Source organism: Ophidiomyces ophidiicola (genome assembly GCF_022830035.1).
Source record: "Ophidiomyces ophidiicola strain CBS 122913 chromosome Unknown scaffold_64, whole genome shotgun sequence".
Lineage (NCBI taxonomy): Eukaryota > Fungi > Ascomycota > Eurotiomycetes > Onygenales > Onygenaceae > Ophidiomyces > Ophidiomyces ophidiicola.
The window spans coordinates 7,168-33,756 of record NW_026054704.1 but is presented as its reverse complement, the minus strand read 5'-3'; the positions used below and the strand labels follow the sequence as shown (position 1 = coordinate 33,756).

Here is a 26,589-nt window from a genome sequence, read left to right as displayed (position 1 = left end):
AATTATTACTAGACATAGTAGACATCATTGAGTGTTTTCATCAAGTCTGAATATTAGCACTTTGAATAAGTCATCAGCCATGCACACAGAAAGAGAATTATGAAGTGAGAAAACACTTCTTAAAAGACATTTCTGACTTTGTAAAAGTGACTATGAAGCACTAAGAGAAGAAGAAACAGAGAGAAATCACTTACATCATCATAATTAAAATCAGACTGACTGAGCTGTAACATCTGAAAAGAGATCTCAAAGTCTTCAGAGACATAACTCTCTGTTGTGTAAATGAAGACTGATGATAATGATGTCTCTTCATTTTAATTTTCTGAAGAAATGACAGTGATTGAGAACTCTACTTTAGATGAAGCAGAAGATTCTGAAGACATCTCTCTCATTGCTTCTGAAGAGAATCTTGAACAGTGACTGATTGAAATTTTATCTTCAAACTTACTGAGTCATTGTTGCTCATGTTTTGACATTTTAATTTTAAACAGAAGAGAGACACAGCAAAATTATCTCTCTGCATAATATGTTAGCTTTGAGAAAAGCTCTTTACAAAGTCTCTCAAGATTTATAATCATCAAGAAGAGAATGCTTGTCTGAAACTCTTATTAAATAAAAAAGAATGTTGTTGAAAAAGAAAAAGAAAGAGAGAGAGAGGGAAGATCAAGAAAGAGATATTTATATTTAAGAGATCATTAAGTATTACAAGATGAATTATGAAAAATGACAGTCACTACAGCAACTACATTACAATTACAGAAGAGCTGTCACTTTCACTGTAATCTTACTGTCACATCTACATCTAGAAACTGAGATTGAATTAAGACTTCACATTGTGATCTTCTTACATTCTTCACACCAAAAAGAGATTTTGTAAAAAATCATTACAATTACAGTGAAGCTGTCACTCTCACTGTCATTTTAATCACATTAACATCTTGAGAATCAAGACTTATGAAGAGAGAGAAATCTGTAAGACTCTGTGTTGCAGTCTTCTTACATTCATTTCATCATTTAAAAGAGATTCATAAAATTTTCTTAATGCTTAAATGATTATACTTTATGTCATCTGAAGTTTGTAAACTTCATGACTGATTACATAATCTCACTAACATAGCTGAACACACAAAATCTGCCACAGATGCTTTCTTACAAAGATCAGTGGCAACATATCTAAAGACTTTAGATACTATTGTAGCAATATAAGTTATCTCTCTCTCTCTCTCATGCTTAGATCTCTTTATAACCACCTCTCATCCAATCTAATCTCATTTACAAAGACTGTAAGCAATTGTTATATTATCTGCAACCATTCAATCCTCACATTCATTTCAGTTTGAACTATTAAGTCCCAGTTCCATCTCAATTTTCCATTAGTGCATTAGAGATGGGATTTCAGTTGGGAAATCTCTGTCTCTGCAGTCAGCCTAAATAGAGTTACAGCAATAAGATTACCACCATAGTATTGCTTGTATAAATTATTAATCAAGAAAAGAATAATAAATTGAGATGGCAAATTACATCATAATATGATATTACATCATATGAAATGTCATCATATGTGACATCATCAATAACATCATAAAATTCAATGTTGCATAGTTTATTTTCAAGATTAATAAACTATTGCACATTATATTCAACTTTAATAGATTTTATAATCAATTATACCAACTTTCTATAAATCTACATCATAGATATTCTGGTTTATAGAAAATATCAGCCACTGAAACCAGAATTTATAAAATGTCACATATAATAATTCAGTTTTTCAAAAAGTATAACTACTTTTTACAAAACTATTGTAAGTATTGCATAATATACTGCATCATACTGCATCATACATTACATCACACATGATGTAACAGTTATAAATCAAGACAAATATGCCATAACTTACATAACTCAAACTCTAAACTCACAGTCTATAAATAAGACCAAAATCTTCACTGCAAAATGTAATTAACTGAACAATTCAACAACTTCTTTGAATATTCATTGACTATTTCTTTTATACTATTGTTTTCTAAACTCTAGTAACACTGTTCTCACTCTACTCATTCACCAAAATCTTATATATAACTATATACTTATATATTTATATATATTTATATAGTTATTAGTAAGTATATTCTACTAACTAAGCTTTTGTTGTATGAGCTTCTACTGCACATTGACTTGCTCACACATTATGCTAATATTGATGATTATACAATCATCAACCATGCTAATGTCTGTGCTAATACTAGTGATGTGATGTCACTAATTATTCAAGTGATGTCAGCATAACAAAACATCAATGCTTAATTAGTGTCAGCACAACAAAACATCAACATCACATTTTAACATCACAACACTGTTGGCTTAATTCACACTAACATTCAACACTAGTGTAAATTATTAACTGCATGCTTTAATATTTCAGAACTAGAATGCTGACAGCATAACTAAATGCTTATTTAAATTACTTCACTACATTCTAGAATCTTGAGAATGATATCTACTAAGAAGAGAAGCAATTATCATGCTCACTGTAAACTAGATCTGCTCTAAAAACTAGTATCATATTAGTTAGTGTAGCTTTAATCTCATTAGTACTTAAAGTCATGCTGATCTTCTTTCACAGAAGATCAGCAATGAGTTCTTTTCTTACTTTGCATATAGCAATACTAGTTACTACTTTAATACTATAAGTGTAACTTAGTTATCTTTCTTATACTGTAGACTTGATACATTGTTCTTTAGCATCTATCTTATAGACTGCCACAGTCCACTTTACATCAATCACCATATGAAAGTTTCATATAACATGAACTCTAACTTATGCCATCAAACTGGCTGATGACTCATAAATAATGATTTAGACTGACTGTTGAAATTCTGTTGAGATTTCAATGAGACAAGACTGAAAGTTAAACTTAATTCAGTTGATTTCAATCACTTCTCAAAATTTAAAAGTTAATCTCAATTTCAGTTCAAAATATGAATCAAAGTCTCATTTTCTTCTTAGTTTCAAATTTTATATTTTAAGTTCCATTTCTAGATTTCTCTATTTCTAAAACAACTTTAATTTTTTTTCAAACTTTATTTTGAAAGTGTATACACCAAAATATGACAAAATAGAATAATTCATACATTAAGTCAAAATGTATATATACATTTATATATGATTTTGATACTAAAAATAGTACAAAATAAGATTTTATTTTAAGTTTAGAGAAATTGAGAATCTCTATTTCTAATTAAATAATCTCAATTTTTTTAAATTAAGTTTCATTTCCATCTAAGTACTTGAAACTTAAGTCTCAGTTTCATGATTCATCTCAGTTTGAATTATCAAGTTTCAGTTCCATCTTAATTTTCTATTAGTGCATTAGAGATGGAATTTCAGTTGCAAAATCTCTGTCTCTGCAGTCAGTCTATATAGAATATAATGATGAAGTTAATGAATAGAAAAGAATTTTTATATATGTAAATAATGCTGCATTTAACAATAATCTTCTATTTAAATATAGTATTAAGAAATTTATATTTATGCTGTTTGAAAGTTGCATTAATTGAAAGTTCATTAAGTAAAAGATCATAATAATATTAATAACTGAAGCTGAGTTACATATTTTAGTACATGCAGTTATTAAACTTATATAATGATGACACTTCTTTAATTAATAAATGTTCAATTCAGAATTTCAGATCATCTTTCTGCATTTAAATGTGACAATCTTCAGACTGTTGACATAGTTACTAATAAAAAATAAGTACTTACTATTAAATTTTATCATGTGAACATTAAATAACACTAACTTTATTAAGAAACTTTAGTAAACTGTGTGTATATCATGTAAATTTTAATAAATTAAATTCTAATCAACAGACTCATTAAGACTCTCTTATTATAAAAGCATACAAACTTTGTACACATGCTCAGTCTATGTGATATTGAAGCAAGAATTCAGACACATGCTAATATTTAATTAAAAAAATAGAATCAGTTTTAGTGAATTAGAGCTGAAGAGATGTGTCAGCTAAAGATCTGTCTAGACTAGACTAAATACAGAGATTAGAGAATTCTCTTCATTTTTCTGTACAGTGTAGATTCAGAGCACTAGACTTTAAATCACATGTCTTTTTATCACATATGCATGATCAGAGCTGACACTCCAATTGACTCTTTTTTGCCCCACTTGGGCTAGTCACTCACTTATATAAACCTGCCTAGATCCCTCTTCAATATGAGATCAGATGAATCAGGCACTTCTCTCCAGCTCGTAGCTCATAGCGTCACATACTGTACTCACCAGAACATGTTGAACAAAAATACCAACTAGGTCCATTGAAGATAGGATATGTGGAACTCTTCCCTACAACAATGTGCAGTTCGCATAGTTCTGTTCATTTAATCAGTGTCATAATGATTTCTCTATCGTACAACTTTTATTTGTTATTATATCATACTCGATCCAAACAAATTGGCCAGAGATACTCTTGGATACGAAGCTGCCGGGATTCAGAATATTACAGCCTTCATAAGTCATGGAAAATGGTCCTGTAGCAGGGTCTGCTAGTATCAAAGTTGTGGGTAGTGGGTAGAGGTGAAGGCTAGCAGAATAATCCCATAGAATGGGCCTGATGGTTGTCGGAAATGGAGAAAGATGCCCCTGGTCAAGAAGCGATTTCACGAGTTTTCGTCTTGAAGCATCCTGAGTTGTCAGATTTCGAGTCAAGTTCCCCCCCTCGATAGGCTGTGGAGGTTGCGGGTCCTCTTCGAAAGCTGTCCTATTACGACTGATAGCCCCGGATTCGGCACATGAATGTTTCGAGCTTTCCATAGAATTTGTAATTGGTAATGAGGTAGTATTGTAGGGCAGGTGTAGCGATGTCCGCCGTAGGCGGTCAGAAACATCATCACGAAAAACCACAAGTTCTTGTACTGGCCCAAATATACTGATACGTGTAGGGTTCGAAGTCCAGATCGCTCCACCTTGTAGAGCCGTCCCTTTGCGAATTTTGCTCCCTTCGTTAACAGTACCAAACACACGACGAACTCGGGAAGTGAAAAGTTCGGGAACAGGAGGACGGGGTATTGATGTTGATGCTCCTGCACAAAAACTTGATGCCCAGGGGTCATTGTCTCCAGGAATAAAAATGAAGGTAGAGCTCTGGAGTAGAGCTGGAAACTCCGAGAGGACGACAGCAAGCCGGTCAAAGAGTTCTTTGAAATCAACACTGCCAATCTGGTTTTCACTGTTCATGGCAGCCCGTCCGACAAAATTCCCAATTAGTATAAACGCGAGCGGAGCACGCTCGACAGGAAATGAGTTATAACCACGAAAAACCTTTCCAAGGCCTTCCAGCACCTTGGGGTTATCCAGATTAAGTTCACTTATGATTACGAACTGCGTTCGAACAGTAGAGACGACATCAGATGAGTCAAGCTGCGAGTACCGTCGTCTCACACGCCTCATATGTGCACCGTTTGCACGCTCACTCCCAACGCCAAGAAAGTCGGTCCAGCCAAATCCCTCGATGGGGTTATTTTCATAGCAAGAGGGCAGATTTAACCCTAAAGATACTTCCCTTCGTTCACAAGGGGGACCTGCGATGGACAGGACAGTGAATTTCCCAGCGATCGAACCTGAGTCTCTACCAAGCTGAGCACCCGTCGCGATGCTTGCTTCATAAATTCCATCGACAAGAAGAATCATACCGGGCGTAAACCACGTTCCAGTCTCGGGAACAGCCTTTGCGAATTGCAAATCAAGTATAATACTTCCCGTGAGATCCGATAAAGAATAATCCCCTGTAGAAGACACATGAAGGAGGCCAAGCAGTAAATGGGATGTTCCATTTCGCCCTTGAAGACTAGAAACCAAAGTTAGACTGTAGCTGCCGGCCAAAGTCGAATCCAAGGTAAAAGAAGGCCACTGGATATTGACTGAAGCAAGGGGCGATTGTTGGAAATATTTGTTTCTCAGTACGCGCTGGTATAAGCGATTGTACCTGTCTCTGAAAGCCTTGACCCTGTGTGATGGTGAAGAAAAGACGGATCTAGAGGATGAGTAATTTTGAAATCCTTTTTGTTCCCTGCAGTATGTTATATGAGGTTGATTAAAAGCATCAACTACCCTAATTAATTGGCTTAGATCATTCAGCGGTATGTCGTCCGAGTAAGAGACATCAGTGCCTGGTTTACGATCTGTTTTACCTGGCTGGGTTTCCGAAAAACTTCGCGTGCCTCGATCACTGTGTTGATTATAGACGTTTGCCAGCGACTGCTCTTGTGGAAAGCGTAAAACGCGTCCGCTACTAATGCGGACCTGAAGTGCTCCCAATACTTGTTGAAGTAAACCCGTCGGATTGTCTTCAACTATAACTCCTCCTCCAGCATCCTTCCAGCTCTTAGCAACCTCATCTAGTAAAACTTCAGCAAGGCCTTGCTCACGCCATTCGGAACCACAGTTTTTTCCCACGAAATGGGCAAGAGCCTGTAACGACAGAGATGTGACAGTCAATGAATGCTTCTTTGTAAGAATCCGAAAAACAAGAGGTCTGAGTGTAGAGGGAGGTAATAAAACAGGAAGAATATGCGGCATCCTACTCATGACTAAAATGCAGTGGAAGATTCGGTAGGGATATTCAATCCAATCTCATGTGGTTGGGACTCTCAGTCAACAATGGATTCGACGATGTTAGCGGAGTGCGGTCCTAACTTTACCTTATGTAGTTATCCCCTCAGAGTCTGGTTAAAAAGCTGTTTTGACACCCTCGTACTCCGTACTCCGTACTCTGTAGACACTACTCCCAAACAAAATAATACACTAGCCTAATTCGGAGGACAGTCAGGTCACTTAGCAGTTGACCAGATCTCTAACAAAGAAGCCAGAGAACTGTAAGTTAAGCACATAAAAAAATAAAGCTATGATAATTACAGACAAGCTTGTATAAATAAAAATTGTTCAGTTTATATAGGAGCTATTAGTTATTTAAATATATTGTGTATTATATCTAGATATTTAAATGTTAATTTATATTCTAGATCTATATAACAAAATTAGACTGACCACAGAGACAGAGATTTTCCAACTGGAATTCTGTCTCTAATGCACTAATGGAAAATTAGAATGGGACTGAAACTTTAGTTTCAAGTACTGAGATAGAAATGGAACTTATTTAAAGAGATTGAGATTATTTAATTAGAGATAAAAATCCCTAATTTCTCTAAACTTAAAATAAATTCATATTTTTTACTATTTTTAGTATCAAAATCATATATAAATGTATATATGCATTTTGACTTAATGTGTCAATTTTTCTATTTTGTCAGATTTTGGTGTAAAAATACACTTTCAAAATAAAGTTTGAAAGAAAATTAAAGTTGTTTTAGAGATAGAAAAATCTAGAGATGGAACATAACATAGAAAATTTGAAACTGAAAAGAGAATGAAACTTTTATTCATATTTTAAGATGAGATTGTAACTAATTTTTAAATTTTGAGAAGAAATTGAAATCAACTCAATTGAAATTAACATTTAGTCTTGTCTCATTGAGATCTCAAAGAGATTTCAATGATCAGTCTAGTTTAGATTTAAAGTCTCAATTCTTTTACAATTCAGTATGATTTATGTTAGAGAACATCTAACTTCTTGCTAGAACATGCTGTTCTAATGTTACAAAGATTTAATCACATCTGATCATTTTTGTAAAATGATATCACAGTATGTTTCTTGTTATAGTAGCTTTTTTAATAGATTTATCATTTGTACTCTCATAAAACTCTTTTAAGCTATCTTATGCAGCTCTTTTAACTAATCTGTCAGCTTATAAAACTCAGTTGTGATTGATGCTAATATTTCTGCTTTCAGAAAATTTATCTGTGAATGACTTATTATTAAAAGCTCAAAGAGACTCTTCTTAATTAAGACTTATCTAGAGTTGTTATAAGCAAACTCTGCATGAGATAATTTTTTAACTCAGTCATCTTATTCATAATTGACAAAGCTTTATAAGTATTGTGCAAGAGTACTATTAAGTCTTTTAATCTAATCATTCATCTGAAAATGAAATGCTGTGTTCATTCTTCTATCAACTTTGAGAAAATATAACAGATTTCTTTAGAATTCATTTATAAATATTGATTTATGATCAGAAATTATACTTAAGAAAAGTCCATGCAATCTGACTAGCTCATACATAATTAATTCAATAAGTTGTTCAGATATTAGCTTCTTTCTGACTGAAATGAAGTGAAACATCTTCATAAACTGATTCATAATAATTAGAATATAGTTGAATTTCACTTTCTTAAAATTCTAACTTAATAAAAGATCTCTAATCACATTTATTGTAATATGTTTTTAAAATTTTTCAGAAATTGATAAAGAAGACATCTTTTTTTGTGATTTCATACAGATCTATCTGAACTTAAAGCAAACATTATAGATATAACACATTTTTTTATAAGCTTTTTCATTTTTGATCAATAGAATCTGCATACTAGCAGTTCATAAGTTCTTTCACTCATGAAGTAACTCATCAGAGATAAATTATAATGTCTTTTAATCAGTTCAATTTACAGAGTTTCACTTATAAATATGTAAAGACACTCTTTTATAAAGAGACAGCTCTTCTTCTCTATTCAGTTCATAAACTTAATTAAGTCTGACTGAAGATTTTTTCTAATCTCTACTATATGATCATCATCAGCAAGCATCTCAGATAATATTGTCATTGAATTCAGAGATGCAGTCTTTTGTGAGTCTGTTTCATTTAAAGTATTACTGAGAATGAGCTGCTTAACATTTCATAACTTATTCTGAAATTTTTAAATATTATAAGTATCATTCAGAAGCAGCTTCACATAAATCTGTATAGATTTAAAATATATCTTTCTGTTCACAGAGTATGCATTTCTGTAAGACAAAACATGTTTCAAGTCTTCTTTCTCAGCTTACTGATTAGAGTAGATTAATATGAAACAGAGCTGTTCAGCTACTTCATACTCTTAAGTATTCTCATTTCTCAATACTTCAGTATAGTTTGATCTTCATAAAGAATTATTTGCTGAATTTTTTAAGTCTTTCACATAATTAATCTTAAATCAGAAAGCTGACAACTTCTGAATTCATCACACTTATTATCTTGACAATTCTTGCATGATTTCAAAATGTCTTAGACTGTCATGATCAGTCAGAACAGAAATGAGTTGAATTGACTCTTTCAGCTAGCATGTTTATTGACAGAATGACTCAATTATGATCAGTAATTCTGATCATAAATAGACTAATCACAGAAACAGAGATTTTCCAACTGAGATTCCATTTCTAATGCACTAATGGGAAATTGAGATGAGACTGAAATTTCATAGTTCAAACTGAAATGAAACTGAAACTTGAGTTTCAAGTACTGAAATGGAAATGGAACTTAATTTAAAGAGATTGAGATTATTTAATTAGAGATAGAGATTCTCAATTTTTCTAAACTTAAAATAAAATCTTATTTTATACTATTTTTAGTATTAAAATCATTTACAAATGTATATATGCATTTTAACTTGATGTGCCAATTTTTCTATTTTGTCATATTTTGATGTAAAAATACACTTTCAAAATAAAGTTTGAAAAAAAATTAAAGTTGTTTTAGAAATAGAGAAATCTAGAGATGGGACATAACATAGAAAATTTAAAACTGAGAAGAGAATGGAACTTTTATTTGTATTTTGAGATGGAATTGAAATGTGAGAATTGGGTGGTTGCAGATAATGTGACAATGGCTTACAGTCTTTGTAAATGAGATTAGATCTGATGAGAGATGGTTATGATAAGATTCAAGCATGAGAGAGAGAGAGATAACTTATATTGCTACAACAGTATCTAGAGTCTCTAGATATGTTGTCACTGATCTTCATAAAGAAGCATCTGTGGCAGATTTTGTGTGTTCAGCTTTGCTAGTGAGATTATGTAATCAGTCATGAAGTTTACAAACTTCAGATGTCATGAAGCATGATCATCTAAGCATCAAGAAGATTTTACAAATCTCTTTTAAATGATGGAATGAATGTAAGAAGATCACAGCACAGAGTCTTACATGAAACTAATTTTTAAATTTTGAAAAGAAATTTGAATCAACTTAATTGAGATTAACATTCAGTCTTGTTTCTTTGAAATCTCAAAGAGATTTCAATGATCAGTCTAGTTTAAGTTATGTACATTATGGCATATTTGTGTTGATTTATAATTGTTACATCATGTGTGATGTAATGTATGATGCAGTATGATGCAGTATATTGTGCAATACTATAATAGTTTTGTAAAAAGTAGTTATACTTTTTAGAAAACTGAATTATTATATGAGACATTTTATAAATTCTGGTTTTAGTGACTAATACTTAAACCAGAATATCTATGATGTAGATTCATAGAAAGTTGATATAACTGATTATAGAACTTGTTAAAGTTGAATATAATGTGCAATAGTTTATTAATCTTGAAAATAAACTATGCAACATTGAATTTTATAATGTTATTGATGATGTCACATATGATGACATCTTATATGATGTAATATCATATTATGATGTAATTTGCCATCCCAATTTATTATTCTTTTCTTGATTAATAATTTATACAAGCAATACTATGATGGTAATCTTATTGCTGTAACTCTATTAGAAATATAAAGTTTGAAATAAACTTTTATAGAATAAGATCTGAACTAATTTCAAAAGAGTTATAGATCAAACTTTATATTTCATCAAGATTTATGTATATGACTCTGTAAATGTTATAGAAGTTATACATGTTATACACATATTATATAAGACAATATATAGTATATAAATTTAATTATATTTAAGAATGTTATATTCTCACAATATGCTTTCTTTATTATTACTCTGTTGCTTACTTTCTCTCTTCATCTCAAATTTCAACATCTTTTTAGATAATAATAAAGATGACAACTCCAATGATCACTAAATAATCATATTTTACTATTTAAATGAATGAGTTTATTGTGTTAGTTTAGTTATCTTATCTTAAATGAATATTCTTTAAAACACCATTGCAACTTAATAGTAAGAAGCTCAACATAGACTGACTGCAGAGACAGAAATTTTCCAACTGAGATTCTGTTCCTAATGCACTAATGGAAAATTGAGATGGGACTGGAAATTGATAGTTCAAACTGAGATGGAACTGGAACTTGAGTTTCAAGTACTGAAATGGAAATGGGACTTAATTTAAAGAAATTGAGATTATTTAATTAGAGATAGAGATTTCCAATTTCCCTAAACTTAAAATAAAATCTTATTTTATACTATTTTTAGTACCAAAATCATATACAAATGTATATATGCATTTTGACTTGATGTGCCAATTTTTCTATTTTGTCATATTTTGGTGTAAAAATACACTTTCAAAATAAAGTTTGAAAAAAAATTAAAGTTGTTTTAGGGATAGAGAAATTCAGAGATGGGACATAACATAGAAAATTTGAAACTGAGAAGAAAATGGAACTTGTTTCCATATTTTGGGATGGGATTGGGACCAATTTTCAAATTTTGGGAAGGGATTGGGATCAACTCAATTGGGATTAACATTCAGTCTTGTCCCATTGGGATCCCAAAGGGACCCCAATGGTCAGCCTAGCTCAACATATTGATGTACTTAATGTAGTGCATGCTCACTATATTGAGTCAGAAATACATAGTAATTACTGACACCAACATTGACACTACAACATAATGGTAATGGTTACATAACAGCTCAGAAAATCGGTAACCTGATGGTAGTGCAGAAATCCGGGATTCCGCTATGGATTCCGGTATGGGTCACTTGATAAGTCACATGACTGCCTGGTTGCTCAACAGAACCGTAAGCGGTACTCTGTACGGAGCACGGAATACTGTAACTTCCTCCATCACAGAGCACTCAAAATACATCTTCTACTCTGTACGGAGTACTACCTCCTAAATCGTTGGTGGCTATGAGCTGGAGTATGGTTTTGAACCCTTGGTCGCGTTTTATTTCATACGTATGCTTGGAAAACCATGGATGACGGCATAGACGTGGACGAACTTTTTGGAGACCCTACCTCCTTGGAGTTGACACTTCCGACCTCACCTTCAACTTTCATATTGTCCAAAAGACTCGATGAGCTTCGGCATTCAGGGTGTAACAAGTATGTTATCCAGTTTCAAGAATTTTTTACTCGAAATTAATCCATGGATAGGAAGATAACCTGGTCAAGACTTGGTGCAATTGCGTACATATCGAATGATGGGCAAAGAGTGTATTTGCGAAACGTTTCTTGCAAACCAAACGATGGGTCATGGTCTTTGACTGATCAAAAGGCTGGCTGCCAAATAGCTGAAGCCCGAAGCGGCCGCGTGTTTTTACACCTTTGTTGGCATGAAACTGGAACCGACCTTGCGATCGTTGATTCTTGCGGGCATATCTTGATATTATCGATGTCAATCGCGCTAAACGTTTTTGCTGTATCTCGTTCAACGATGGCTGACGTCGAAGATGATGGTCACCAACCAATTGGCTTAATATGGCTTTCTGGGAATCGCCCTGTGAGTCTTCGAGATATAAACATGGGATTGGCTCATTCTGATGAGTGAACCTAGACCCATGCATTTCAAAAGGCAACCAAGAGGGATAATCAGTGGGTTTATTCAAGATTGGCTCGCAAGCCTTCAGGCCCATACCATCCGTTAAATAAACCCGCTTTGGTCTGTGTAACTCGGTCAGGGCACGCTAGACTGATCTACCAGAACCAGGATTCCAAGTGGGACGAAAGAAATGTTGAATTGCAAAGCGTCACATCATCCGAGGATATCTTGACACATGCGGCCTTGATGCCGTCTCTAGGTTGGATGTTCCTTTCATTAATGCACGGGGTAATAGTTCGGCTTACCTTGCGATTTTAGGGGGCACGTTAATAATTGTAACATACTCGGCACAAGGAAACCTTTCGCTTTATAAAATACAGATAAAGTGGGATTCTGTGCCTGCTGATCTGACGGAACAAAGGTCGCTGGGATCTACTGCCTTCCAGGTACCATATATTCAAGCAATTCATATCAAGACCGAGGCTTTCAAACTCGTTACTACGGAAGTGAATAATGATGCCCAGCAGGTTGAGTTTGGGTATTCTGCCATCAACTCTATATTTAGCCTTACTCACCTTGAAATCATCTCATCTCCCCTAGACGACTCAGGTGAAGCACATACAGAGACGTATATTCTCGCCGTCTTCTCGAAGTCCTTACATTCTTTTGGAGTCCGCCAGCCAAGTAGTGGCCCTTTGAGTATTTTTACTATCCATTCACTTGAACCCGAAAGCCAATCTCTGCATTCTTGTTTTGATAACACCCTTGCGGAATCTAGACATAATGTGAGTGTATGTTCAGTTGGATTGTCAATAATCAGTTACTGAGGGGGTTCATTTAGCAAATGCAATATCTTTTGAGGCAACGAGTTGTTCATTTTGAGAAATTAGTCATTTCCCTTGATTACTTCGAAGCCGGCAACTATATTGCCTTGACGTTTGATGATGGCAGTATATCATTTCTTGATGCAAAAACAACGAACTTTTTGGTGGGTATTAGCCAATATACGATCGTCTCAAGTTTACCACAGGTGGGCTTTCATTTTTTCAACGGTAGTTCAAGTATGTTGGCCATTTATTGTCTTTACCGAGCTCTGGCTTACATTTGTCTGAAAGCAATTTCTGCTTCTTTTTCGCCTAGTGGCTGCCTGGCCGCCATTTTGGATGAAAACCACGAGTTGCAACTGTGTGTCATGGAACACTCTCTTGGGATGGAAATCGAATTGTCGGATGAAGGTAATGTGCCTCTACACCAAGTAGAAAAACTATACTTATCCGCAATATCATCTAGACCAATTCAGCGCTGCCCTTGCTGCTCTTGCATTGACGTTTGCGAGGGCATGTGGCACGGATAGCAGCAGCGACGATATTTTGATGATTATAAGACACCATTTCTCCAAAGGTATGGTATTTACAACACCTATTCGTTATGGTATTTTTACGCTGAATTTTTTCTTATAAGACGCCCAGAAACTATTCCTCAGTGAGGTGTATAGGGCTTTACCTCTAAACGTTGACTTCACTATTGAACAGGATAAACTGATGAACAACCCATACATCCAGAAATGTTTTAGTATGCAGGCTGCCCTGGGCTTCGAAGGTTCCTATCAAACCCGTCCTATCCATGCTTCTGTACCATGGTTTACTCTTCAGCTGAGGCAGATCTCTATTCTATTGGCATACTTTTTACACTTCAATAAGAGTGGAAGTGATCCTGAGTGTTATGAACCTGGTAATATCATTACTGTGTGATTTATATCTATGGTGGTTGACTTCGGACACTAGACATCTTGCGAATGATCCTTGGAAATGTGAAATGGGCACTTGACTTAGCTAAGTACCTAGTTGATGACTTATTTGAAACAACATCATCTTACAGTTTACATGAAAGTGGATGGTCGGGTAAGTGGTATACGTCTTCTGCGTTTCTGTCTAGTTACTGACATCTCTTCAGGTGACGTTGAATCATTGTCGGTTCTCCTTGTTGTCTCCAGCATACCTCGGTCGTTCCTAAAGTACATTTGTCGGGGACTGCGGGGAATTCTAAGTAGCTTTCGGAATGCCCCAAACATCAATAACGAATCATTTGAGATATATTCGGCAATTATGACTCTTATCGAAGAGTCACCATTAAGAGTTGATGTCTACGAAAAACTATTACTCAGCATTGATAACGTCATAAAATATACCTATCAAAGTGCTGGATTTGGTGCCGCTGATCGGGCGACCCCTGAACGAGACTTGCTTATTACTGGTCAGGTTCCAGCTGTACTACAGCCCGCAGTTAAAACTATCTTGATCAGCACTTTATCTCAGATTCGACCAGATCTAGATCTACTGCGTTTGAGTACATGGGATTATAGTTGGTTGGAGATTGACATTGATAGAATGACAATGTCGTTCCGGCAATATAATGAAATTGATATTCTTACAAAGGTCATAGTACAGTTACAGGACCCTCGAGAAATACTCTTGATACCAAAACGACAATGTGTAAGATGCTGTGCTTTTACGGAGGAGGTGATGCCGCCAAAATCATTGGCCTTGTTTTGCTTGCTTGCAAAAACAATTGTGCTGAGGACATGCATCTGTGGTGGAATGTTTGCCCTAGAAAATACCCAAAAGATAAATGACGCTCATAGTGTCTAACTAAGCAGCTAAATAGTCTTATTCTGCCCGCAATTGCTGGAGCAATAATGAAAATAGCCAGCCAGTAAATACTAAAAATTTGTAATGAATACTCTTGTTGAGCAACTCTCTGGTAAATTGGCTAGGGTAACATAAAGTGCCTTGTAGTCTATCCTTCGCAGCAAAAACATCTGTCGCCTTCCTAGCAATATAACTCTGCTAGATCAAATTCTTTAGACCACTCTGAAACAATTATTGTCCTGTCGGATCCAAGCAGGGGAGCAGCTGCCCCTCGGTAAACGAGTGCCTGGGTAGGTGCTTCAACCCAACCCTGAATGCGACCGTCCCTCCAGTCTGTAACGACAGCCATAGCTGCACTTTTTACGTTAGGGACACCACCTTTACCGAGTCTTCCCTTTTTCCTGGCAACTTGGATAAGAAATTCATGGACATTCTCGTTTGCTGGATGTTGAAGCGGGGGAATTCCATAAAATTCGAGCATGCTAGAAAGGAGTGCCTGAGACAACTTTAACCTGTCGAGTAATAGGGAGACGGCAGTAATAGGATCTGACATTTGCTTCAACGGTATTGCATTAAGAAGGACTAGCCGTGCTTCTTGGTTGACATCCTTTGCATCGCGGGTATTTGGAAAAACAATACCGGGAGAATCAATTATCTTTATTTTATTGTCGAGTTTCAGTTCTCGTAAACTGGTCGTGATGCCAGCTGCGGCACCAACTGGGCATGGAGAGGATGTCCCTCTACCCAGTCTTGATGCCAACGCGTTGATAACGGATGATTTGCCCACATTGGGATAGCCAATAACCCCAACTGAAATGGAACGTTTGAATTGTTTGTTATGAGCGTATGATTTCAAAGCTTTCAGGAGCGTTTCGGAAGTGGCTTGCATAGAAAACTCTTTGTCATCAAATCCAGGTGGCTTAACAGTTCCAGTCGACGCCTTCAAGGGAAGACATGGAAAATACCTTCGAAGATATGATAGCCACCCTTTCAATACAGCGTGAGGTACCAGGTCAATCTTGTTCATGATTAAAATTAAGCGCTTATCCCCACCATTAGCCGACATTATTTCCCGTTCCACGGTTGTTGATCTTGTACCTTCCGGGTCCCGTGCATCTAAAACGTATAAAATAACATCGGCAGTTTCAATTACACGTTTAAAAATCTTATTAAATGCACGCCTGGAGGTATCTTTCGGTCCAGAGGCTACCGAGCCGACTAGTGACAGATCTTCATTTTCATTCATCTCCTCGAAGTCGGAATATTGATCATCAATTTGTGCCGAGTATTCGGCAGCCCTTGCTCTTGCCGAGGTCAATAGAGCGGCCATAGGATTTTCATACGTTTCGGCGTCTTCCATCTCATCATCTATAACTACGTCCTGGCTAACGTTCTGATCGTCGGTAATTGTAGTGAAATCTTGAGTACTGGTTTCGCATTTGTACTGTGGTTTATGTGTTTGCGAGTTTTCCTGAACTAATATTCTTTTCCTTTCTTCAATATCGTTCAGAATCCTATCCTTGTACGGGAACAGGCTAGGAATTCCTGGGTCCCTCTTCAACCTTGAGCGCCATTGCGGATTCTACCAAACCGAAGCATTAGCATGGAAGAGTAGAATATAGAATCTATGTGAAGCATCACAAACCTTCTTGGCTAGTTTCCTTTGCTTCCTCTGTTTGGCGGTGCTGGCCTTCTCAATCTTGTGGCGTAAACGAACGGGAGTCCTCTTCGAGTTCTTTCCTATTCAAGCCAAAAAGACATGTGAGTATAGAATATGGGGATTTGGTTTAGATATATAAAACTTAAGACAATTTTCTCACATAATACATACCAAGTTTAACCATTGTTTTTTTTTAAAAAAAAGCTCTTTGTTGCAATGTGATTCATGAAGATAATATGGTGTTTTAAAGCCCTATAAAGTCCATACCGGAATCCTGGGTTTGCTCACTACCATCGGAATACCAATTTTCCGAGCTGTTAGTTAACGTAATTCATCACTGAACGACCTAACCCACAAAGCAACCAATTTTTCTACTGTAGACCTCTACTTTCAAAATTCAATAAAATGACCAATAAAGCTGCTATTAAATTGATGATTGAAGATCTGCACTCACAGAAGACTTCTAATTACATCAAAACTGCCAAAAAGTACAAAATCAACATAACTATGTTGGCACATCACTTTAAAGACATATAAGTCTCTAGACATGTCACATGAAGCTGTCTCTCTATATTCAAGAAATCTTACAGATGCACAGAAAGAAGCTCTTCTAGAGCATATTAACACTCTTATAAATCATGAATTTTCTGCTACATCTCAGCTTTTATGAAATCTAGTAAATGAGATTTTATAAAGTGATATAGAATTCAACTGAATCTCTCACTTTATTGAACATCATAAAAATTGACTTATCAGTATTTTTCTATGAAATATTAATTAAAAGAAAAAAACTGCTGACAATTCTATGTACTATTCTTTGTTTTTTGATCTGGTAATATTTCTTGATTTTATTGATTTGATGTTGATTTTTTCTGAGTTAAGACTAACTGTAAAAATTTCTATAGCTTCAAGAAAGAATTGAGAAATATAATCTTGAATCTGTAAATATTTACAATTTTAATGAAAAAGACTTTATTATAGAACTAGCAAATACATTTAAAAGAGTAGTCTCTTTACAAGCTTAGAAGTGTGATGAAATATTGAGTGCTGTACAGAATAATGATCAGAAGTTCATTTCTCTACTTACATATATTTATGCTGACAGATTCTTTACTCATCAGCTCTCATTTACAAGAAAGATTCTGGAAACATGCAAGATACTTAACTAACTAATTTTAACTGTAAAAAGAATCAAACTTACTTTGCTGCATCAGAAAATAAATAAATTAATGATAAATATAAGATTTACTGACTCAAATTATTCAATAAAGAGAGTAGAGTCAAAGCTGATTTTGCAGATAGTAAGTGAAGTAGACATCTACTTAATGTAATTCATCACTGAACAATCTAACCCACAAAGCAACTGATTTTTCTACTGTAGATCTCTACTTTCAAAATTCAATAAAATGATCAATGAAGCTGCTATTAAATTGATGATTGAAGATCTGCACTCACAGAAGGCTTCTAATTATGCCAAAACTGCCAAAAAGTACAAAATCAATGTAACTATGTTGGCACATTGCTTTAAAGACATACAAGTCTCTAGGCGCAAAGCCATCTCTCTATATTCAAGAAATCTTACAGATGCACAGGAAGAAGCTCTTCTAGGGCATATTGACACTCTTATGAACCACAGATTTTCTGCTACATCTCAGCTTTTACAAAATCTAGCAAATGAGATTCTATAAAGTGATGTAGAATCCAACTGAGTCTCTCACTTTATTGAACATCATGAAAATCAGCTCATCAGTGTTTTTCTATGAAATATTAATCAAAAGAGAAAAGCTGCTGACAATTCTATGTACTATTCTTTGTTTTTTGATCTAGTAATATTTCTTAATTTTATTGATTTGATGTTGATTTTCACTGGATTAAGACTAACTATACAAATTTCTATAGCTTTGAGAAAAAATCAAGAAATATAATCTTGAATCCATGAATATTTACAATTTTGATGAAAAAGGCTTTATTATAGAACTAGCAAATACATTTAAAAGAGTAGTCTCTTTACAAGCTTATAAGTGTGGTGAAATATTGAGTGCTGTACAGAATGGCAGTCAGAAGTTCATCTCTCTACTTGCATGCATCTGTGCTGATGAATTCTCCACTACACTGGCTCTCATTTACAAGAAGAATTCTAGGGACATGCAAGATACTTAACTCACTGATTTTGACTGTGAAAAGAATCAAACTTACTTTGCTGCATCAGAAAATGAATGGATCAATGATGAATACAGAATCTGCTGACTGGAATTATTCAATAAAGAGACTAGAGCCAAAGCTGGCCCTGCAGGCAGCAAGTGGAATAGATGTCTGCTTATACTGAATGGACATGTCTCTCATATTAATATGCAGTTCATTGATTTTGCTGACAAGAATAAGATTCTACTGCTTGTTCTTCCATCCAGCTCTACACACTGTTTACAGTCTCTAGATATTGGACTTTTTGGACCAATACAGCACTATTATTTAAAGGAACTAAACAACTTTCTCCAGCAAGGCATGGGCTTTGTTAAAATGACAAAATTGAATTTCTACATCTTGTTCAAATCTGTGTACGCAGCAGCTTTTACACCAGAAAATATATTATCCACATTTGCAGGTGCTGGCATCTGGCTGTTAGACCCTAATAGAGTGCTCAAATCTATATGACCTAAGACCCCAGACACCCAGAAAGCTGCTCTAGAGTCTACTACATCTACTACATGCTGGGGAGTAGACAGACTACTAGACTATTTGGAGAGAGCCAATGCCATCTCTAGGCATAGGCAAGCCTATTGTGCTCTAGAGAAAATAGCACTGGAAAAAGTGATTATAAAGACTGAAAGAGATGGCCTAGCTGCAGCTCTAAAAGTTGAAAAGAAGTGTTGTCAGCATGGCAAAGCATTAAGTCTTTTTGATTCTGAACAAGCTGGTAAAGCTCAATTCTTTTCTTCTTCAAAGGTTGCAGAAATGAGAGCCAAAATCATAGAAAAAGAGCAGAAGAAGAAGAATAAAAGAATACAGAAGAAACAGAAGAAGCTTCAACTAACTGCATTAAGAGAGAATCAGACTGCTGAGCACACTGAGCAGCATGCAATTTGTGAAGAAGAATGACTAGCAAAAAGACTTAAAAAAGAGATGGATAAAGCTGCAGCTGCAGCTTGCAGACAGACTGAAAAGAATGCTAGAGAGACATGCAAAGCTCTGAAACAGACAGCAAAGAAAGAATGAGCTCTACATTGCAAAAAGACTCAGAAAGAGAAGACTGTGCAGAAGATCTGTCAAAAAAATCTGATGTCAAAGACTTCTACTTTGCCTACACACTCTGCAGAGTCTGTAACATTCAAAAAGACTCTAGAAAAGCTCTCTATGGCTCTAATAAGCTTACAATTGAGCTCTCAAACACCAAAGCAAGATTTTGCAATCACTTCAGAGCTCAAAGAGTCAGAAATGTCAGTCATGTGCAAAGATTGAGCTATTAGGCCACTCTGTTGATTTTTGGATTAACCATACTAATTTCTATGTTTTATTTCTTTTCAACTTGCTGTAACTAATAGCTTAATTAATTTTACTACATGGTTGTTGAAAAATCATATTTTGAAGGTGTAGTGGTAATTTTGTAAGAAGCAGTCATTGGGTGAGATCAGATGTTCAGTGAGGAATTACATTATACTAAATGAATATGTTCAAGAGAAAACAACCATGATCCTCAGCACTTGATATGAAACACCATCAATTCTAAGTCAAATTTAATGAAAATATATTCATTGGAAAGCTCTTGTTCCACTTAGTTATTCTCTCCATTTTCACCTGACAATTCACTGTGATGGGTGGAAAATCTCACACCAAAGACTGAATTGTCAGTTTTGGCTACTCAGACACTTTGTCTGGTCACCACAACACAATCATCTCAACTACAGACCTGAAATGCTGAAAATTGATTGCAGCTGTTTCAAAGAATCTATACTCAAGAGAAGAATACTTGCATTCTCAAACTGATTAAGAATTCACTCAGTTTTGGTGACTCTTCATCAGTCTTTCACAGTGAAAGATTTTCATGTTTCTGACTTACTAAGTCTTAATCAGCAACATCAAAGCTGAATTGATCTCTGAACTTACATAATTATTCCATCAAACTCTATTATATCTCATCAAAGTGGTACAACTGCAGAACACAGCCAAAATTCTGGCAGAACATAGAAATTTAAGCACAACTCAGTCAAAACAAGATTCTTTTAAATTCAGTTTAATATCTCTGATTTTCTGATCAATTCTCTATCTCTCTGATATTCTATCAATTTTCTCCGGCCCTGATTTTCACTTCCAAAAAGTCAAAACCATTTGTCAGTTGGGGTCAGCAAAGATAAATTCAACCACAACTCAGTTAAAACAGAATCTCTTCAAAATTGGTTTGATATTTCTGATTTTCTGATCAATTCTCTATCTCTCTGATATCTCATTGATTTTCTCCAGCCCGGATTTTCACTTCCAAAAACTCAAAACCATTTGTCAGTTGGGGTCAGCAAAGATAAATTCAATCACAACTCAGTCAAAACAAAATCTCTTCAAAATTGAATTGATATCTCTGATTCTCTGATCAATTCTCTACCTTCTGGATATTCTATCAATTTTCTCTGGCCCCAATTTTCACTTCCGAAAAGTCAAAACCATTTGCCAGTTGGGGTCAGCAAAGATAAATTCAATCACAACTCAGTTAAAACAAGATCTCTTCAAAATTGACTTGATATTTCTGATTTTCTGATCAAGTCTCTACCTCTCTAATATACTATCAATTTTCTCCAGCCCCAATTTTCACTTCCAAAAAGTCAAAACCATTTGCCAGTTGAGGTCAGCAAAGATAAATTCAATCACAACTTAAAAAAAAAAACTCTTCTCTCTTTCTTATTTGTCTCAAAGACATAGACTCTTCCAGTCACTGATCTCTGCATTCATCAGCTAGTGATGGTTAAAATTGCTCTTTTATAGTTAGAATAATCATACTAGACTTGTTGATTTTCTAGCAAAGAAGAAGACTTTTTACTTACATATCATAACAGTTTCTTTCAGTTCTTCTGCAGTTGAAATTTGACTTTGCCTTGAGATACATTAGTGTCTTGCAAAGAAGAATTAGAATTGTAATCTGAGATTGAAAAAGAACTGAGTTATCTTGAATCTTAGATATTGATTCTAAGATTCTGATAAAGTTGCTTGTCACTCTTCAAAAAGACAAGGAGAGATTTTTTCCTAGACTTGACTTCTTAGATAGACAGAAACAGCACATAAGTCATTCTTTTCTGTGATCAACATAAGATATAGAGACTAAAGTTACACTCTTGAAGTGTGAGACTAGTTGATATATTGAACTGAGATTACAAGTGGTTTACTTAAGTCTTCTCTATCAAAAAGACTTTCAGTTTGACAATTCTCTTGAAAAATTGTTAGTGGGTTCTCTTATTCAAGTACATCTACTCATCTAGCTTCATAAGTTTTCTTTTGTTATCTTGCACCATTTTCTCCAGTTTCAGATTAATCTTAAAATAAACTGCTCTAATAGTTCAGGAATGTGTCATCTATTACTGCTATTTTTGTTCAGAGAATTTTGAAAACTTTGGCTTTTTCTTGACTGATTTCTGCCAAAACTTAGTCTTAGTTTCCCTGTTCTCTTGAAAAACTGGGATTAGTTTTTGAGAGATTTCTATTCTGGGAGGAAAGAATCTCTCTAGATAAGTTCTCAACTGAAACAAATCAAAATGTTCTCTATCTCCACTTTCCTCTCTCTGAATTCTGAACAAGAACTTAAATCAGTTCTCAAAGTTCTTGCACAAGAATGTCAGAAAGAAAATCATGTTTTTGTTCAAAAAGAATTAAACTCTTGCATTCTCAGTCTTTAAAAGATTGTCTTCTTTCAAAAGAAAAAAGATATCTTCTGTTTTCAGTTTGAAAATGACAATGACAAGCTGAATCTTTTGGAAAAGAGACTCAAAAAGTTGGAAAGTCTGTCTAGAAGTTCAGAATCTTCAGTTTCTTCTTCAAATTTCATCTCTTCTGTGTCTTCTCTGCCTTCTGTGACTGTGAATACAGTTTCAGAGAAATCAAGTGCTGGATGTAAATTCAGTTATTATTATTATTATTATTCATTATAGTCTTGTGCAGTCTGAGACTATGAAGACTACCTGCAAGCTGTCTTGCAGAATTTAACTAAGTTACAAAAACAATGATCAGAGACATGAACATAGACAAATTAACAAATGAAAAACATACAAGAGTTTATTATTATTATTATTCATTATAGTCTTGTGCAGTCTGAGACTATGAAGACTACCTGCAAGCTGTCTTGCAGGATTTAACTAAGTTACAAAAACAATGATCAGAGACATGATCATAGACAAATTAACAAATGAAAAACATACAAGAGTGTCAGGACAGTGATTTATGTCTTTCCTCCACAGAAATTTGAAAACAAGTAATGAGATTGTAAGTGAGATCTTTAAAGATACTCAGTCTGTTTCATTCAGAAGGCATCTTCTGGTGACTATTTCAGTTTGTTTAAGAAACTTTTCCATTCATTTCAAACTCAATTCAGTGTTAAATAGAAACTCAAGTGACAGTTGTGGAATTTTAAACTCTTTCAAACACTGTTGTCTGTCATCTTTCAGACTTAAACAATCCATGAGCAAATGTTTTGATGTTTCTTTGCAGCCACAATGTCTGCAGGTTTCCCTATCATGATTTGGTAGTCTTATTAAGTAAGAATCAAAGTAATCATGACCCAATTTCAACTGAATGATTGTTGACCAAATCTGTTTGGGGAATGAAAGTGAACAAGCTTTTCACTTTGGTTTTGAATTGAATTGAGAGTAGTGATTTACATCACTTCCATTTTCAAAGATGTGTTCCAGCCATTCAAGCATTGTCATTTCTTTAATTTGTCTCTTGATGTAAGCAAAGAAAACATACTTTTCAGCACAATCTTGTCTCAATTCAGTTGCTTTCTTTGCAGCAATATCAGCTTCTTCATTGCCAAAGATGCCCATGTGAGCTGAAACTCAGTGAAGATGACACTTAATGTCTTTAGACTCAAGTTGTTTAGCAATTTTTCTAATTGATTCAATGTAGAACAGTCCAGCTTTCATATTCTGTGCATTGAGTCTCTGAATGGCAGCTTGACTGTCAGAAAACACCCATAGTTCTGAAAAGATTCTTGAATTTGAAAGAGTCAAAGCATTGGAGAAAGCTTTTTCAATTGCAAAGAGTTCAGCATCAAACACTTTCATATGTTTGCCCAATCTTCAAGAATATCTTTGATTTATTTCTGAAATATAAAGACCTGCACCAGTAGTCAGATTTTCTGACTGTGAACCATCTGAATACATGATTAAAGAGTCTTTCAAATTGAGAAGAAGTTGTTGATGATTTTTCTTTGCAAGTATCTTCTCTGCTGAATCAATTTGAATGTCAATGATTTCATTCAGACTTGAACTTCAAGGTTTATTTCATTCTGGATTTACTGTTTCAATCTTCAGAGAAGAAATCTGATCTGAGATCATAGAACATAGTTTAAATAAGTGACTTGAATAATTTTTAATTCTTTTTGTTCTTTTTCTCTTTTTTTTTTTCAGGTGTTTGTTCAACATGATCCAGAGTCAACTCATTTTGATTCTGTGAGGATCAGGTGGTTGCAGATAACATGGCAATGGTTTGCAGCCTTTGTAAATGAGGTTAGGTTGGGTGAGAGGTGATTATGAAGGGATCTAAGCATGAGAGAGAGAGAGAGAGATAACTGATATTGCTACAATAGTGTCTAGAGTCTCTAGATATGTTGCCACTGATCTTCATAAAGAAGTGTCTGTGACAGGTTTTGTGTGTTCAGCTTTGCTAGTGAAATCATGTGATCAGTCATGAAGTTTACAGACCCCAGATGCCATGAAGCATGATCATCTAAGCATCAAGAAGATTTTACAAATCTCTTTTAGATGATGGGACAAATGTAAGAAGACCACAGTGCAGAGTCTTACAGATTCCTCTCTCTTCATAAGTCTTGATTCTCAAGATGTTGATGTGATCAAGATCACAGTGAGAGTGACAGCTCCACTGTGATTGTAACAATTTTGTACAAAACCTCTTTTTGATGTGATGAATGTAAGAAGACTGCAGTGTGGAGTCTTAATTCAATCTCAGTTTCTAGATGTAGATGTGACAGTAAGATCACAGCAAGAGTGACAGCTTCTCTGTGATATTAATGTAGTTGCTGTAGTGACTGTCATTTTCCATGATCCATCTAGTGATACTCAGCAATCTCTTGTATATAAATATCTCTTTCTTGATCTTCTCTCTCTCTCTCTTTCTTTTTCTCTTTCAACAACATTCTTCTTTATTTTGATAAGAGTTTCAGACAAGCATTCTCTTCTTGATGATTATGAATCTTGAGAGACTTTGTAAACAGCTTTTCTCAGTGCTAATACATTATGCAGAGAGATAATTTTGCTGTGTTTTTCTTCTGTTCAAAATTAAGATGTCAAAACATGAGCAACAATGGCTCAATAAGTTTGAGAGTAAAATCTCAACCAGTCATCATTCAAGACTCTCTTCAGAAACAATGTAAGAGATGTCTTCAGAATCTTCTTCTCCATCTGAAGCAGAGTTCTCAACTACTGCCATTTCTCAAGAAAATCAAAGTGGAGGGGCATTGTTGCCATCAGTTTTCATTTATGCAACAGAGAGTTATGTCTCTGAAGACTTTGAGATCTCTTTTCAGACATCACAGCCCAGTCAGTCTGATTTCAATTATGATGATGTAAGTGATATTCTTCCATTTCTTCTTCTTTTAATGCTTCATAATTGCTTTTATGAAGTCTGAAATATTCTTTACAAAGTGTTTCCTCACTCCATAATCCTCTTTTCTGTGTGCATGGCTGATGGCATATTCAGAGTGCTAATATTCAAGCTTGATGGGAACACTCAATGATGTCTACTGTGTCTAGTAATGATTCTTTTTCAACTACTAGCTTCATTGCCTTGGTTGATCAGATCTTGAGAGAGGGTGGTCATTCATCTTTCAAATCTGAAACTCTTGTTGATAATTTACCATCTCATTTTTCTCAGTCTGATTTATTTCTACTGCATTCATGTTCTCAGTCTGTGCTCTTTTCTATGCTGCACCCATCCTCAAGCATTGATTTTGTCTTCAATGCACTCAAGATATGTTGAGTTGCTTCATAACATGACTTATAAGACAGTTTCTGCTTCATAAATCCATTTATGAAGTGATATTGAGAGTTCCAGCTAATGCTTTTTCTTTCTCTAGAAGTCAGTCTCATCAACTTCTTCTCTGTCTGCTGTGTCTGCTTCTGCTTCTGCTCCTGCTCCCCCAGTCTCTGTTCTGACTGTTAACTTGCCAGTCAGGACACTGATTACTATGAGCCATCTTCTGCTCTTAATTTCAGACCAGAATTCATTCAGTCATAAGAGACAACTTCTTGCTTTCCCCCCCCTTCAGTCTGCAACTCTTACTGGTTCCACAGACCCTGTTCAGTTGAGAAATAGAGTCCAGCTCCAGGAAGAAGTTCTGGTCATTATGACAGACAATTATCTCCAGCAGCCATGTACAGCATGCTGGAGTAACTCAAATCCCCCATTGAGGCAGTGTGTTACAAGTTCCCTTGGTAGGGACAGGTGTAATAACTGT

The 26,589-nt window shown here is 34.9% G+C and overlaps 4 protein-coding genes across 4 annotated transcripts; 2 read left to right on the top strand and 2 right to left on the bottom strand.

The window, feature by feature from the left end:
- Nucleotides 1-4,406: 4,406 nt before the first annotated feature.
- DPB2 (DNA-directed DNA polymerase epsilon, subunit B) lies at nt 4,407-6,602 on the bottom strand (the record flags this gene model as incomplete). Its single annotated transcript, XM_049255883.1, has 1 exon — nt 4,407-6,602. One exon carries the CDS (start codon nt 6,600-6,602, stop codon nt 4,407-4,409), a length of 2,196 nt encoding a protein of 731 aa, XP_049105145.1.
- A 5,445-nt stretch (nt 6,603-12,047) lies between these two features.
- Nucleotides 12,048-12,623, top strand: sin4_2 (Mediator of RNA polymerase II transcription subunit 16; the record flags this gene model as incomplete). Its single annotated transcript, XM_049255882.1, has 2 exons — nt 12,048-12,178; nt 12,230-12,623. The coding sequence occupies 2 exons, from the start codon at nt 12,048-12,050 to the stop codon at nt 12,621-12,623; spliced, it is 525 nt and encodes a 174-aa protein (XP_049105144.1).
- Nucleotides 12,624-13,806: 1,183 nt separating this feature from the next.
- sin4_1 (Mediator of RNA polymerase II transcription subunit 16) lies at nt 13,807-15,262 on the top strand (the record flags this gene model as incomplete). Its single annotated transcript, XM_049255881.1, has 5 exons — nt 13,807-13,849; nt 13,905-14,015; nt 14,076-14,345; nt 14,399-14,515; nt 14,568-15,262. 5 exons carry the CDS (start codon nt 13,807-13,809, stop codon nt 15,260-15,262), a joined length of 1,236 nt encoding a protein of 411 aa, XP_049105143.1.
- Nucleotides 15,263-15,443: 181 nt separating this feature from the next.
- Nucleotides 15,444-17,106, bottom strand: NUG1 (nuclear GTP-binding protein nug1; the record flags this gene model as incomplete). Its single annotated transcript, XM_049255880.1, has 3 exons — nt 15,444-16,844; nt 16,908-17,002; nt 17,094-17,106. 3 exons carry the CDS (start codon nt 17,104-17,106, stop codon nt 15,444-15,446), a joined length of 1,509 nt encoding a protein of 502 aa, XP_049105142.1.
- Between the last annotated feature and the right edge of the window lie 9,483 nt (nt 17,107-26,589).